Source organism: Leuresthes tenuis, unplaced genomic scaffold (genome assembly GCF_036924035.1).
Source record: "Leuresthes tenuis unplaced genomic scaffold, fLeuTen1.0.hap1 SCAF_14, whole genome shotgun sequence".
NCBI lineage: Eukaryota > Metazoa > Chordata > Actinopteri > Atheriniformes > Atherinopsidae > Leuresthes > Leuresthes tenuis.
In genome coordinates, this window is record NW_027325368.1 from 12,772,735 (window position 1) to 12,785,942 (window position 13,208).

A 13,208-nucleotide genomic window follows, 5' to 3' on the forward strand; every position below is an offset into this window, starting at 1 on the left:
TAAACGTACACTACAAGAAGGCCTGCGTTTCATAGAACTTGCTCTCTCTGTAAAGTGCCCCCAGATGACTTTTGTTGCAAAATTGGCACCAGATAAACTCAACTGAATGAATAATTCTACACGTCATTGACCATAGCTGCAGAGAATTAAGTTGTTGCGGCTTCTTTTAGCAACGATGCAGTCACACTGTCAGTCTTGAGTTACATGACAAACCTCCCGTGGACTCAAGGTGTATTTTTATTACAGGAAATCCATCCGAATCTCGACATCTTTCAAATAGCAGGTTAAACATACAAAAGCTCACTTAACATGTCTGTTTTTTATTAAATATGTAAAAAGCAGGTCAAGTTATTCACAAATAAAATGCAAACATGCAACACCTTTTTTTTTCTGGGGAATGCATAATGAGTGGGACATGGAAAAAAAAACAAAAGAAAAAAAAAACATTTACCATTCATTAACTATTGACAGTACATGTTTACATTCCTTTTTCATTTACACATTAATATATAACTAAAGCGTCGTCGTGGTGCACTGCCCAGGTCATTATTAGTAAATGCAATATTAAGAAAGGGTATACAATGTACTTACTGGAATATAGTGAGGCAAATTGCTCAGTGAACCGACCTTTCCCTAAGACCTGTGGTTTAAAAAAGAAAAGCTCTAAAAAATAAGAAATGTCAGGAAACTGGACAGATCACAAGTTCTGATAGAGGCTGGAAAATTTAAATGCTGCTTCATCATAAGACTAGTCCACAATAACGACTCTTCCTTCCCTATGTTTTATGACAAATAAAACTATCACTAAACCAGTTATATGGTGCGAATAACACATCGTTGTCTTTGTGAGAGCAACTGTCAAACAGTCACGAGTTGGCATTTAACTACATTTCATCCACAATTCGTTGACTGTATTGTCCTAATTCAAAAGGACGTGATGCAGAATTTGCACTATTCCTAAGGCTTAATAATAATAATAACAATAAATATGATGAGGATCTATGGGCAGATTGCCCAATAAAGAGTCAGCGTCAGTGCAACATATGGGAGAGGGTTAAATAAGAGCTACTATGAGCCCTTCCAGGGCTTTTGCTTATTGCATTCTTGTGGTTAATATTGATATGCAAAATAACAACAAAATAAAAAAGGAAAAAAAAAAAAAAAAAAAAAGGTCAAAAGCTCAAAGGTTAAAATTTGCAATGACAGGTAACAGTTACCCATCTAAACTTCAACATTTCACCACATCTACTGCAGGATTTGAATGGACTTTCCGCCCACATAGTCCTTGGAAACTCCTGTGATGGTCTGAGCTCGTCTGCTAGTGGAGGTCATCACCACACACCGGCCACAGCAGTTCACCAAAAGTCACAAAAAACATCGAATAGTCAGCGGAGGGATAGAAAAAAAAAAATAAAAACCTGTGATGGAACTTCTAGTCAGGAGGTTGCTTCATGTGCTCAGTCTTGGAGAGAACAAACAAAAATAAACCATGAGGAAAAATTAAAAGTCCTTTAACAGTTCTCACAGATTTAAAAAGAGGGGTGGAACCGCGGTGAGGGATGATGGCAGTCAGTATTCATCTTGTTCCTCCTGCTGATCATCCGGTGCCTCCTCGTGGGCTTGCTGGTCCACTTCCTGTCCGTCACCCTCAGCTAGCTCTGCTCGATCCTTAAAAAAAAAGAAAAGAAAAAAAAAAAGACACCATTAATTAAGCACACACAAAGACTCGGCTGCAACACAAACAAACACCGACTGTCCCGAATCCTGCTCAGATCAATCTGGAATCGCTGACCTGTTCATCTGAGGCATAAAGCACCTCCATTAGCCGCTCCACAAATGGGGCGCTTTCCTCTCCATGTTCCTGGCACAGCAGCTCCACTTCTCGCAGCTTGCTGAAGTAGTAGTCCCGCTCCTTCTCCACTCCTTCCAGTGCCAACTTTAACGTGTTCACCTGACGATAAAAACAGAGGACTGCTGAAGCATCGAAAACACAAAAAGCAGCTTGAACTTTGGCTGCAGTCGGATGGTAACAGATCAGCAGTCACGAGGTCAACTGGACAAACGATGGAGCAGAAGATAAGCTGTCAAAACGTCATGCTGGACCAAAAAGTAGCTTCATTTATAGGTTTGTGGATTCGACCTTAAAAGTGCATACATAATTCATCTGTTCGTCAGGTCTGTTGTGAAACTGTCCCTTATGTGCAAATCATTATAAAATTTGACTGCTGGTTGGGGATGTTTTCCAGCTGTGGGTTAATGCATAAACAGACTCCAGCTGGCTTCAGTTTTGTTTAGTCCTTGGCTTGAATCTTCTATATACGGTACAATTTAATACGGCCAGCAACACACATTGCCTTTGCTTTTACATGTTGGATCTCATTGTGGAACTACACCATTGTAGCCATTTAATGCTACTCAGCCACGCCTGAAACAGCTGAGGTTAACCAAACTGCAACACTTTACATCCACTGCAGTTTAATAGAGTAAAAGCAGAGTCACAGCGGAACACACAATATGCAACTCGGATTTGGGCGGTCGAGTATTATTTAAAGCCATTAACAAGACAATCACCTCGAGCAATAACAGCAACCTCTGAACCTTTCTTGTTTCCATTTGGAAACTTCTCGGTGAAGTTTGAAGGAATTATTTTTGTAAATGCAGATTTCGCCAAAAGTTTTCAAAGAGAACTCCCTGCTATGAACACTTTTTCTTATCATCTATTCTTTCTGAAGTTGGAGGTGTGCTTCAGATCCTTCAGAAAAACAACAGACCTTGGTTTTCTCAGCTCGAGTGACACTTTCCTGCAAAATGTCTTGGTAGATTTAGTCATTTCATTGCTCCCCTTCCTTCCACGAACAGTGACTATGCTCCTGAACACCCAAAGAGGACATTTATTTTTAGTGAAGTGCACATTCATCTTGTGGTGCACTTGATCATCTTTGTTTTGTCCAATTTGATTTCTTTATTCCAGTATTAATTTATTTTCTGTTTAATACTTTTGAAGTTCAATGGTTTGATCCAAATAGAATTTATGTTATGTGTTAATATACAATAAAAGCAATAAAAGGTTCCATCTATTTTGATACATGAAATGCCTCAAGCGCCATATACAGCAAAGCAGACCCAGTGTATAACAGAACCTCCACCATGTTTGACAGTAAGTAGGATGTTCCTTTGCTTTTGGGTTCTAATTTCATCTCCTATAAAGAATCTGACGTAATATATTCCCAAACAGCCCTGCTTTGGATTCCTCTGTCCATAGAATGTTAGCCCATAAAGATTGTGGCTTTTGTGCTTTTATTTCCAAGAAGGTAGGCACAAAGGAACTTGTGGCCTTTGTCCATGAGGTCCTCTTAGGTTCAGTGTGCAGAGTAAGGTCACAGCCTGAAACCACCACGACAGATTACTACAGATTTGCCTGAAGCTCTTTAAATGTCCTGCAAGTCATTTTCTCCACAGTCAACACCAACTCCACAGACTTCTCTCGTGGAGACCAGCCACTGGTCAGTTTGATTTTCAACGTGAGAAAGGAAGCAATTGTTTAAATTCAAACAATTTGTGTCTGAATTTTGAATTCCACCATATGAAAGCCTCATTTGTTATTGTTCCAATTTTTATGAGACAAATACAGTATTTTTCTCCATTTCATTTCAACAACTTGTTTCATTTGGCATTTCATTCTTGGTATATTTCACATTTGGCATTAATCCGATGGTTTGATCGGGATCAGAACACAGATCGTTGGTGCTGTCAACAAAGCAAGTTTGCGCAATATTACTTTAGACTATCTCTGTCCATATATGCAACAGGTTATTTAAAAAAAACAAACAACCAACAACAAACCTCTAACTATTCAGTGATCACAACGTTTTTTTTTTTTGTTTTTTTTTTTTTAAACATACCTGCTCAGTAAGATGTGTGACCTGTGCTTCCAGTTCTTTCTCTCCTTTGACAGGAGTTGATGCAGTTGCAGGGATCTTTTTGGCCGATGAGGGTCTGGATGTTGGTGTTGCAGACTTAGGGATAACGGAGCTTGACCTCGATGCACCTGTAATACGTAAAATGTCCATCATATCAAGGAGAAAGCCTGACAAAACTCCCATCTCATAGTCATATGATCTGATAGGGCGATACATGTTAACAGTCTGAAAACGTAGCCATGTAGAATAAAGTGGGAATAAGGTGAAAGATACGCTGCAGCTGACGCTTACCTGCAGTGGGAGAGCTGGCTGCATGGTGAGACTTTTTTGGCAGGTTGAAAATCTGCTCACCCGGGTCAGGTGGAGGAATGGCATCCTGACCCTGTCTGGCTTCAACCGGATCGTACTCTTTGCCGTCATAATTGGCATCAAAGAATTTCTTGAACCACTGGATGAAGTCAAGATTGTCCTGAAATCTGCCTTTAACCAGTTTCTCTACAGGAATAATCTAAACAAAAAGAAAAAAGGGACAAAGTTCAACCCAAGCCACAACAAGCGAGCCTTAGTTCAGATTAAAGTCACGTTTAGGACACCCACCTTGTCCACATTCATCCTTTTGAAGGATGCCTGTAACAGTTTAAAATTGTGAATGTACTCGTGCTCCAATTTAGCTTGAAATTTGACCTTCTTAAGACTGATGCAGCCCGGGAAGAGCAGATCCATGAATTGACAATAGGCAGCTCCTGTAGAAGTAATAAAAAGTGAGTCAAGCACATCTTTACCTCTAAAACCTGTGATGCAGTACACTCCTGCCTCATAAATAACTGAGTGCAGCTATAGTCTGACATTTATCATGTGCGCCTTAGCATGAAAAAAAAAAATCCTCAAAAAAATATTTAGGAAGATTCTTCGGTGGCTAATGTAAAGTGAGACTAATTTGCATCTATATCTGTTTTCAAAAGAGGGTAAAAGCTCTAGACAAATCCCAAGTAACCTAACAAAGGAGCATGTAAGAAGCAATCAACCAATCAGCCTTCAACTTAAGAAAATGAGTGCTGTGCGTGTGTGTGTGTGTGTGTGTGTGCGCTTGTAATGGCAGCAAGTGATTGAAATTGGATTACTTGGTTACAGCAGGAGAACATGGCAGGCTACAGGTTTATTTATAGACCGCTCTCTGCCAGGGAAAGGTGAGCATGTGTCCACAGGTTGCTTCAACTGCCAGCTTACACAGAAATGTATTTGTCATGCTTCACAGGCTAAAGTATAACCCTAACCCTAACCCCCCCATCTCAAACTTCCACTCCGACGCATGCTGCAGAAGTGCAAGAAAAAAAAAAGGGAGAAATAAGAGTAGCTTTTTAAGGGTCAGTGTGTTCTCACCTGAGGAGAGCTGCTCCACTTTCGTATAGTTTAGGCAGAGAATATCGTTAACCCAGGCAGTTATGTCATGCCTGCTCATAGTCTCCTGGGTTATTGAGGTAGAATATACATTGACCGCCATCCCCCAACTGCAATGGAAAAAAAATAGACAAACTCAATAACAAACGCAATGCATCTACAAACAATGTTCCATCTCCTACCGTTTCAGGTTGGTCACCAAAAGAAAAGAAAAGATAAAAACAAAAGAAAAAAAAAAAACAGCCAACTGAAATATGTGAAGATTTCAGAAAACTGTAACCATTTACCAGGAAAAGACCATTATGAACAGCTGTAACAGTACAACTGGCCGGAAGATCCACGTCATGACATGACGTCCAAGTTCCAAGTTCTTTTTTTGTTTTTTTTTTACAAAATAAAAGCAGTTGTTGTAGCATTTACGTAAGCAGTACTGATCACCTACCCCTGCATGTCACCAGTATCCACTCACTTAACTTTAGACATACCCAAACTTCATCAGGCGTGTCAACAGAGTGAAGAAACCTAGCGGCCGTGGCTCAAATAGGATCAAAGTTCATTTTAGATTTGACCCATAGAATTAGTCACATATCAGAATGAAAATTTCACAGTACGATATCTTTGCCTTACATCTTTGTATAGAACAGGTCCCATAACAGTCAGACTTGAATACACCCGCAGCACAGAAACAAGGCAGAACAGTAAAGTAATAAATGACACCAAAAACCTTGTTGCTAAATTTAGATTTAGTGGAGATACAGACTCAAAGCAGATTAGAGTATCTCAACACACATATTTGTTAACGCTGCACTTTTAGGGAAAGTCTAAAATCTTTGCAATCAAACGATCAAAACAAGCAACAGAGAAGTGATCCACTTTTGTCATTAGGAGAAATCGTGATTTCATCTGGGCCCATCGGTTTAATTATGTTTTTCTCTCATGGTAAATAGAAACGGTTGCTTAGTCCATTTAGAAAAACAGCTCCATTATTATTTGGTTACCAAAGGATGGCTTTTGGGGCCCCAACACACCTCCCCCCCGCTTGTAAGCCTACATACTGAAAGCACACAATGTGCCAGAAATACATCAAGAAACTCAAACTTTGATCCTTAAGCTACAGATTAGGCGGTTACACAAAATGTCCAATTCCACAAGTTCACTCTGAACCTACAGATATTCACATTCCAACATTTTCTGAGAGTACCGGCTAAAAAACGAGTTTTAAAACACATAGAATATGTCAGTACAGTGTTGGGCCACAGTATGGTCTCAAACCAGATTTGGTGCTTTTTTGATTTTTAAAACATCAATTCCATGAGTCTATGGACCCTTGCAGGATAGATGAACTCCACTTGTGTGATCTGAAATCTCCCACAGACGTTCAACTGGACCGAGATAGAGAGGCTACAAAGGTCACAACATCACGAAGCTGATAAACCAGAGAAATGTTTGCCTTTATTTTCAGAGTGTGTCCCCTTTATAAGGGAATGTAGAGCCAAACCACACCAACATAAATTCTGTTGATTTTCTTCCGACATCCTGCATGTAGCTTCCCGTCAGAGTATCTGTCCCTCTTTCAAACTGCAAGGAGGGAAAGTGGTGCGTTTGTGGACCCTTTAAGCCCAACCAGCCAGTGCTCAAATGTTAAAGCTTCTGTATATTTACATTCAAACAAATTAAATAGTGATCAGCATTCTTCAACATGCACATAAGTTAATTGCTTTGTTTTTTATTATATTCCCATTACAAGAAAACCATTCCAGGCACTGGCATGAAAGCTGCATCGACACACATCTCCGATCATCTAAAAATCAGGGAGTAAAATGACATCAAATCGTGCAAACCATCATCCACAAACCGACACCAATGTATGCGTCATAATAATGAGAACCTCTCGGTATTTAAATTGGGTTTTCACGGCGCTGCAGCAGCAGCAGCAGATCCTCATCCCTCGCCTGTGTGATCCTCTGGGAAGGAAGGAAGGAAACTGGGCCAGCCCATCTCATGTCAACAAAGCGGATGTATGAGCTGCCGTTAGCATGCTTTGTTAGCCTGGCAGGAGTAGCCAGCCAGCACCAGGGCTGGGCTGATGCCTCAATTCGGCCAAGGGAAAACGGGTTTATTCAGTAGGTTTTATGTTTGACATATTAATACAGCACCAAATATCCTTTAATCTTGGCGGTTGGGACTACTCAGTGGCTGCAGTGTCATGTCACGATATGGGAATGTTCTAATAACAGCAGCAGTCTGTGTATTACTGTCATTTGACAAGCTGGTCCGTAACGACGCACCTCCCCAGAAAATGTCCCTCTGTCACTACTGACCAAAACACTTACCGCTGCACAGCTATCAGCAAAAAGGACGGGGCTATGAGGCAGAAGGGGATTGTTTTAAGCTAACTTGAGAGCGATTTGCGCCATAGTGTCGGACCCGCTCAGAGCTAACATGACATGACACTGGGAGACAGGAGGGAAAAATAGCGGCTCGCTGCAAAGCGAGAAACGTCGAGGGGGGAGGCCAGAATACAGGTTTCTGTTTGCAGCAGTGTGTGTCTTTTCAACATCTTTTTTTTTTCTTTTTCTTTATATTAACATTTCAAATGCGGCATTACACTGGTTTACCTGTAGGCGCGCTCTCCTCGCACTGTATTTTTCCTGTAAGGAATGATGTTGGTTCCGTTGTCCGGGACGATGTCGTTGTTATTCTCTCCATTTGGGGAAAGGGCTTGGGTGGGACCGGGCATTTGGGTCTCTAAAATATAGAACAGATGCTCTGTTCTTTCTCTGGCCGGGAAAAAAAACGGAGTAGGAACGATGCAGATACTAAAGAAAGTGCCGCACCTCCGGGGCTCTTTGCTTCAGTCTGCTTATTCCTCACAAATCTCTGCCGTGGTGACGTCGCAGCACCCTGTGTACCACGTGACCGTTTGGGTTGGCTGCCTGTTCCTTATGTTGGGCTATTTCAGTGCACCAATTTACATTGATCCACTGACCGCTAGAAAAGCATTACAACAGGTCAGATCAATGCGTGATGCGCGTCGCTTATTGAAATCAACTCTCTGTTGCCTCTGAGACAAAAGCGACATTCAAATGCAGCGAGACCAAATCAGTTAAGATACGAATTAGATTTGAAGGAAAATGCAGCCCACCCGGCTTCATCCTGAAATCCTAAGGGTGACATGTCATATTTCGTTGGCACTAAAACAGTCAAAAACACATGAAGGTCGAGCTAATGGAAATTATGACCACACATGGTATGCAATTATGGAAAGAAAATAATTGATTACTAACCATATGAATCAATCAAGCTAGATAAAAACCATTAAAACGTCACTTAAAATGAGCAGAACGCCGCTGGTTTGAGCTTCTTAACTGCGATCAAGAGCTTTAGGACTTTTGGAGTTATGGACAGCTGGTTGGACAGAACACATTTTAAAAACAATGGCTATGAGGACTTGTGATTTCTCACTTTTTGTTTCCCCCTCATATTTTCTTTTTTAAAAGTAGCATTACCCAGAAACTGAAGTGATTTCTGTCAATGAAACAGAAATCCAAGGACTTACAGTCAAGTTAGGAAAATCTGTACAGCAACGATTACCACCTTAACTTTCTACTAAAACATATTCAGTTTAATGAACATGGGCAGATCTATTAATTTGAGAGCAGTCACATTCGAATTAGAGGAAACTGGTTGGAAATATAACCCCTTTACATGTAGAGCCCTCCGTTTGCTGGCTCAAACGTTACCGGTTAAACTAAATGAATCAAAACTTTAAATGTCTATTTCTTACACTGTCAAAAATCCTTTGCAAGCAGTGGACGTATTTCCTCATCGTGAAGCTTTGCCGGCTCCATCACTGTGGCTGTCCTCAGCTGTTTGAGAGTCTTACTGATTTCGAGTGAAACAAAGCTCGACTGTGTTTAGATTGAGTGCTTAACGTGGTCAATACATCACATTCCAAGACTTGGATGAGTCTTAAAAAGGCATCTTGACCCTCTCGGGACTAGGCGCTGCTGAAAGCCATGCCTGCTCGTCCCATCACACTGGTTAAACATGTGTTATAGCCGATAGCGTACATGCTTCGGATCTTGAGCTGTTCAAAACCTTCCCATCCATTCCCATTGTGAAGCACATTCTTCGGCACATACATTTTTTTAATTATTTTTTTTTCTTTTACAAAATATCTAGTTGAGTAGTTGGTCAGTGTGTCCAAATGACTCAACCTCACACACTTCAAAGTGTCTCTCAGCTCAGTCTTATGGTTAGCAATCAAAAATGTGAGACTTCTATGGATGTGCATATATTTAACCAGCATGATGTAGAACTGATCTTAAGAAAAAGGTGAAAAAGAAAAGAAAATCACAGCTCTACAACAGCGATGGACTACATCAGCCAATATGCAACACAGCTATGACGTTTTTATGCAGGAATTTCATGCAGCGAGCATGTCCAGCCAGTCAGTCATAAGGCCTTCAACACAACCCATGTGGCTAAAACATCAAGGTAATGCATTCCTACCTTTCTCTTTTACTGCCTTGATTTCTTTCTTGCCATCTTCCTTCTCTGTCTTTGTTTGTTGTTTCTTCAAGAGAAGGCAGCTGCAGATTTTGAGATCAATACCACAATCCATCCAACACTACCGCCAGACTAAAGGTCAAATCACATTTTAACCTAGAACGTTTTTCACAAGCCAGCAGCGCCTCTTGTTTCTGATGTCAGTGGGTCAAAATGCAAGCCTCGCCAATGTCAGCCATGTCACTGTCTAAGAAAATATTTTGTTCAAGTTTTACATTCTCAGTCAGTCCAAGCCCTGCCACACTTGAGCTAAAACATATTTTAGAAAACTTTACCAGGAAGTCTGAAAGGAAATTTCACTCTCCAGAGTCCACTGACAATAAAGCAAGTGATATTTGAACCTGACCAGCACTGGGAGCATTAAGCTACTGGTCAGATGTCCAATGCACATGCTTGAAACTGTAGTGCCCCCATCAGGCTGAAGTTGAGGTCACGTTCAGGCCTTTGACCTCCATACGCTGTAGTCTGCAAATGTTTAAATCTAATCTCAGATCAGGATAAGTGAAAGCGACAGAAACATAAACCTTGAACAGAAAAATAAATCAAGCACGACAAATCAAGCCTACTTAGTGGCATCAACCTCAAGTCAGAGTTGGGTTTTCCTTACCAAGTTTATACAATTTCAGCATGAAGACACTTTTTTCCATTCGCCTTTTTGTCCTTTTGTTGTAAAAGATTTAGCAATTTATGTTAACAGCAGGATTTCTAAATGCACTCCAGCTTGAATATTGTTCCTCACATGCAAGCAATTTTAAATTAAGCCATCCACCATATGAGTTTAGTACAACTTTTCCCCATCACTGATTATACTGCAGGGTTATATCATTTTTCATCCGTAGCTGCACAATGTTTTTCCAGAAAAGATTTCATCTTGGAAATGCATACTTCGAATTCTGATGGTGTTAAACTGGGAAACTGTGGCCGTGACTTACATGATTAGTCCCGTTCACCTTTTGTCAGTCAGTAAGTCACATGAGGAAAAGTACATGCCATGGATTGAACTTTGACTCACCCTCGTTATAAAAGTGCACTAAAGCCACCCTGAGGGGCTTTTCTTCCACAGTAATTTCGACTGACCAGAAACAAATCAAGGCAGTGCACTGCAGGCAGTGTGTAATATTCATGGCTATCTTTGGAAGATTGTCTGGTAATTCTGGGAGGAAACATATTCAGTGTGCAACCCCCCCTCCTCTACCGAGCCAGAAGTCATCTTTACACAAATTCCTGCAGAGCCAAACAAGAACTAAGCTCACCAAATAACTCTGTGAGCACGAGAAATGTCTCCAATGAGAACCAGAGGCATGCCACTTTTATAATAAAGCCAAAGGCCCTTTCCGATTGGCCAGTGACATCTGCGGTCACAACATGAGCACAGAAGTCTGCTGTATTCATGGCAGCTTAGCATGGTCAAACTTCTAAGACAACAGAAAACTGCGCTCGTTTGTGTGAGCAGCGCTTCTGTCCCTTCGTACCGCGTCACTGTGATCTTTACACTTTCCAATCTGCTGAGCATGACGTGCCACCAGAACGGTGCAGCATGCATGGCCTCCTTAAGAAAAATAAATAAAAATGGGAAAGCCTATGGGTGAAAAAAAAAATCAATATAAACATAAGAGTGACATGCGTCCTCTTAGCCTTTTATTCCTTACTTCTGTTGTAGAGGGACTGTCCTCCTTGGTGCATTAGACAAAAGAAAAACAACAACCAAGAAATTAAAACTCACAAGCACAGAAGAAAAACAGATTCTTCATACAGTAACAACATTTCAAAAATGAAATCTTGGGAAGTGAAGTAGGAACTTGACGTGAGTAATTATGTTCCCCGGCCTTCAGACTGCATCAAAAATACACTATACTGCTGAGAGCCTGTTGTGTCAGGCTAAAATCACAACCAACAAAGTCTTGTAGGAAATAAATCCGTGAACACAGAGCGAGCAGACCGAACTGAGAGCTGCATTGTGCTGCTTTTCTGTTAAAGTTGCATGCTGTCCATTTCAAACAGGGTGAGGTGACAAATGGTTACTGCACAGCTGGGGGATGATACATTACTCTAACTATTAGGGCTGCCTGTAAGCCTGCAACTAATTATCACCGAGTTGTTGTGCATAAACTTTTTTCTCTCCCCATTCTTTCTCGTGCACTTCTGGTTGGTGGGTCAGGGGGCAGCAACTCCATCCTGCACATTACAATTAATAGCAAGGAGGTATCCTACGCAGACTGGACACGTCATAATGTGTAGGTAATAGATTCGGCTGGTACTCAAGGTGGAAAATATTCTTGACAAAATTTTTAAAAAAAGAGGAGATGGAGTACTGATCTGTCACGCCTGTAAAGCCAAAACTTTGGGTCCAGCATGTGTGGGAAGAAGTTTTCCATTGGGGTTTTAAAAGGTCAGTTATGCGCCCCAGACAAAGACCAGCTTGGTCCGTGATCACGCCCCACGTCTCGTTTCGGTCCCCGTGGTGCAAATTACATCTCTGACAAACGTTTAGCTGTCGTTGTTGATGAGGTGAAAAAAAACCTCGACACCCCTGGCTATGGACAGGTTTTAAAAGCAACTTTATAACGGAGGAGCTAGCAGCAGTGAGTCTGGTGAATGAAGCTAGCTCCGCTTCGTGTAGGAAATAAAATGCACAGGGATTGGAAAGAAAGCCAATACAAAGTACAGCAATGCAAAAGCAGGAGTGAGAATCTTTTACGAAGCCAGGCGGTACTGACAGAAACAGTGGTACATTATGTGCAGCTAACCGCCAAGTCGCAGTATGCTAATTTTGCTCTAACATTCTGTCAGTGACTGTCAACATATGCTCTGACACAGGGTAACATCACCGTACGAACCAGCGACAGCCATGCTATCACGCTCTGGTTTCTGCATCCCTTTGTCATCTTCTCGCGTTTAAAATCAAATTACAAATGAAAATTCTTCAACAAAGCAAATCTGACTTACCAGTGAACTCCAGCCCTAGGGTTTCAAGGTTTTAAAAAAGCTGTTTTCCGGCTGAGTCACCCCACCCTCAAACGCCCATTCTCGTAAAACGATGAAACGCTAACAGGTACCTGATTGGACAACGTCTAATCGGTGTTGCAACTGATTGGCCCTATGGTGACAACTGTCCTGAAATTGACCAATCGCGTTTTGATGCGTTGATCATTCACAACATCAGCTTTCTTTTTTGTGGCCCCGTGTCACTCTCACTCTCACTTCTGGTGAACGTTTAAATCTTCGCCAAAAGATTGAATCGATGTAAATATGAAATAAAAAAATAAATACCTATCATACTTCTCAAAATAAGATGGAAGATTTACTAGATTTACTTGT

The 13,208-nt window shown here is 41.1% G+C and overlaps 1 protein-coding gene across 3 annotated transcripts; it reads right to left on the bottom strand.

Annotated features, from left to right (window-relative positions):
- Nucleotides 1-219: 219 nt before the first annotated feature.
- On the bottom strand, nucleotides 220-12,914 carry mapre2 (microtubule-associated protein, RP/EB family, member 2). 3 transcript variants are annotated; one of them, XM_072364561.1, is made up of 8 exons: nucleotides 8,156-8,498; nucleotides 7,937-8,066; nucleotides 5,301-5,428; nucleotides 4,518-4,663; nucleotides 4,212-4,428; nucleotides 3,903-4,048; nucleotides 1,793-1,951; nucleotides 220-1,668 (listed from the first exon to the last, which is right to left on the bottom strand). In XM_072364561.1, the coding sequence occupies exons 2-8, from the start codon at nucleotides 8,056-8,058 to the stop codon at nucleotides 1,570-1,572; spliced, it is 1,017 nt and encodes a 338-aa protein (XP_072220662.1). In that variant the 5' UTR covers nucleotides 8,059-8,066; nucleotides 8,156-8,498; the 3' UTR covers nucleotides 220-1,569. The 3 variants fall into 3 exon arrangements, with proteins under 3 accessions (XP_072220662.1, XP_072220663.1, XP_072220661.1); XM_072364562.1 differs by lacking the exons at nucleotides 7,937-8,066; nucleotides 8,156-8,498 and adding an exon at nucleotides 12,837-12,914; XM_072364560.1 differs by having other exon boundaries at nucleotides 7,937-8,496.
- Nucleotides 12,915-13,208: the final 294 nt, after the last annotated feature.

Excerpts from the sequence above, each read along its gene's own strand:
- mapre2 (XM_072364561.1), bottom strand. The coding sequence starts at position 8,058 with ATGCCCGGTCCCACCCAAGCCCTTTCCCCAAATGGAGAGAATAACAAC. Across the intron at positions 4,429-4,517 it reads AAAGGATGAATGTGGACAAG|ATTATTCCTGTAGAGAAACT; the intron begins GTGGGTGTCCTA and ends CTTTTTGTTTAG. Across the intron at positions 1,952-3,902 it reads TCACACATCTTACTGAGCAG|GTGAACACGTTAAAGTTGGC; the intron begins GTATGTTTAAAA and ends TTTTATCGTCAG.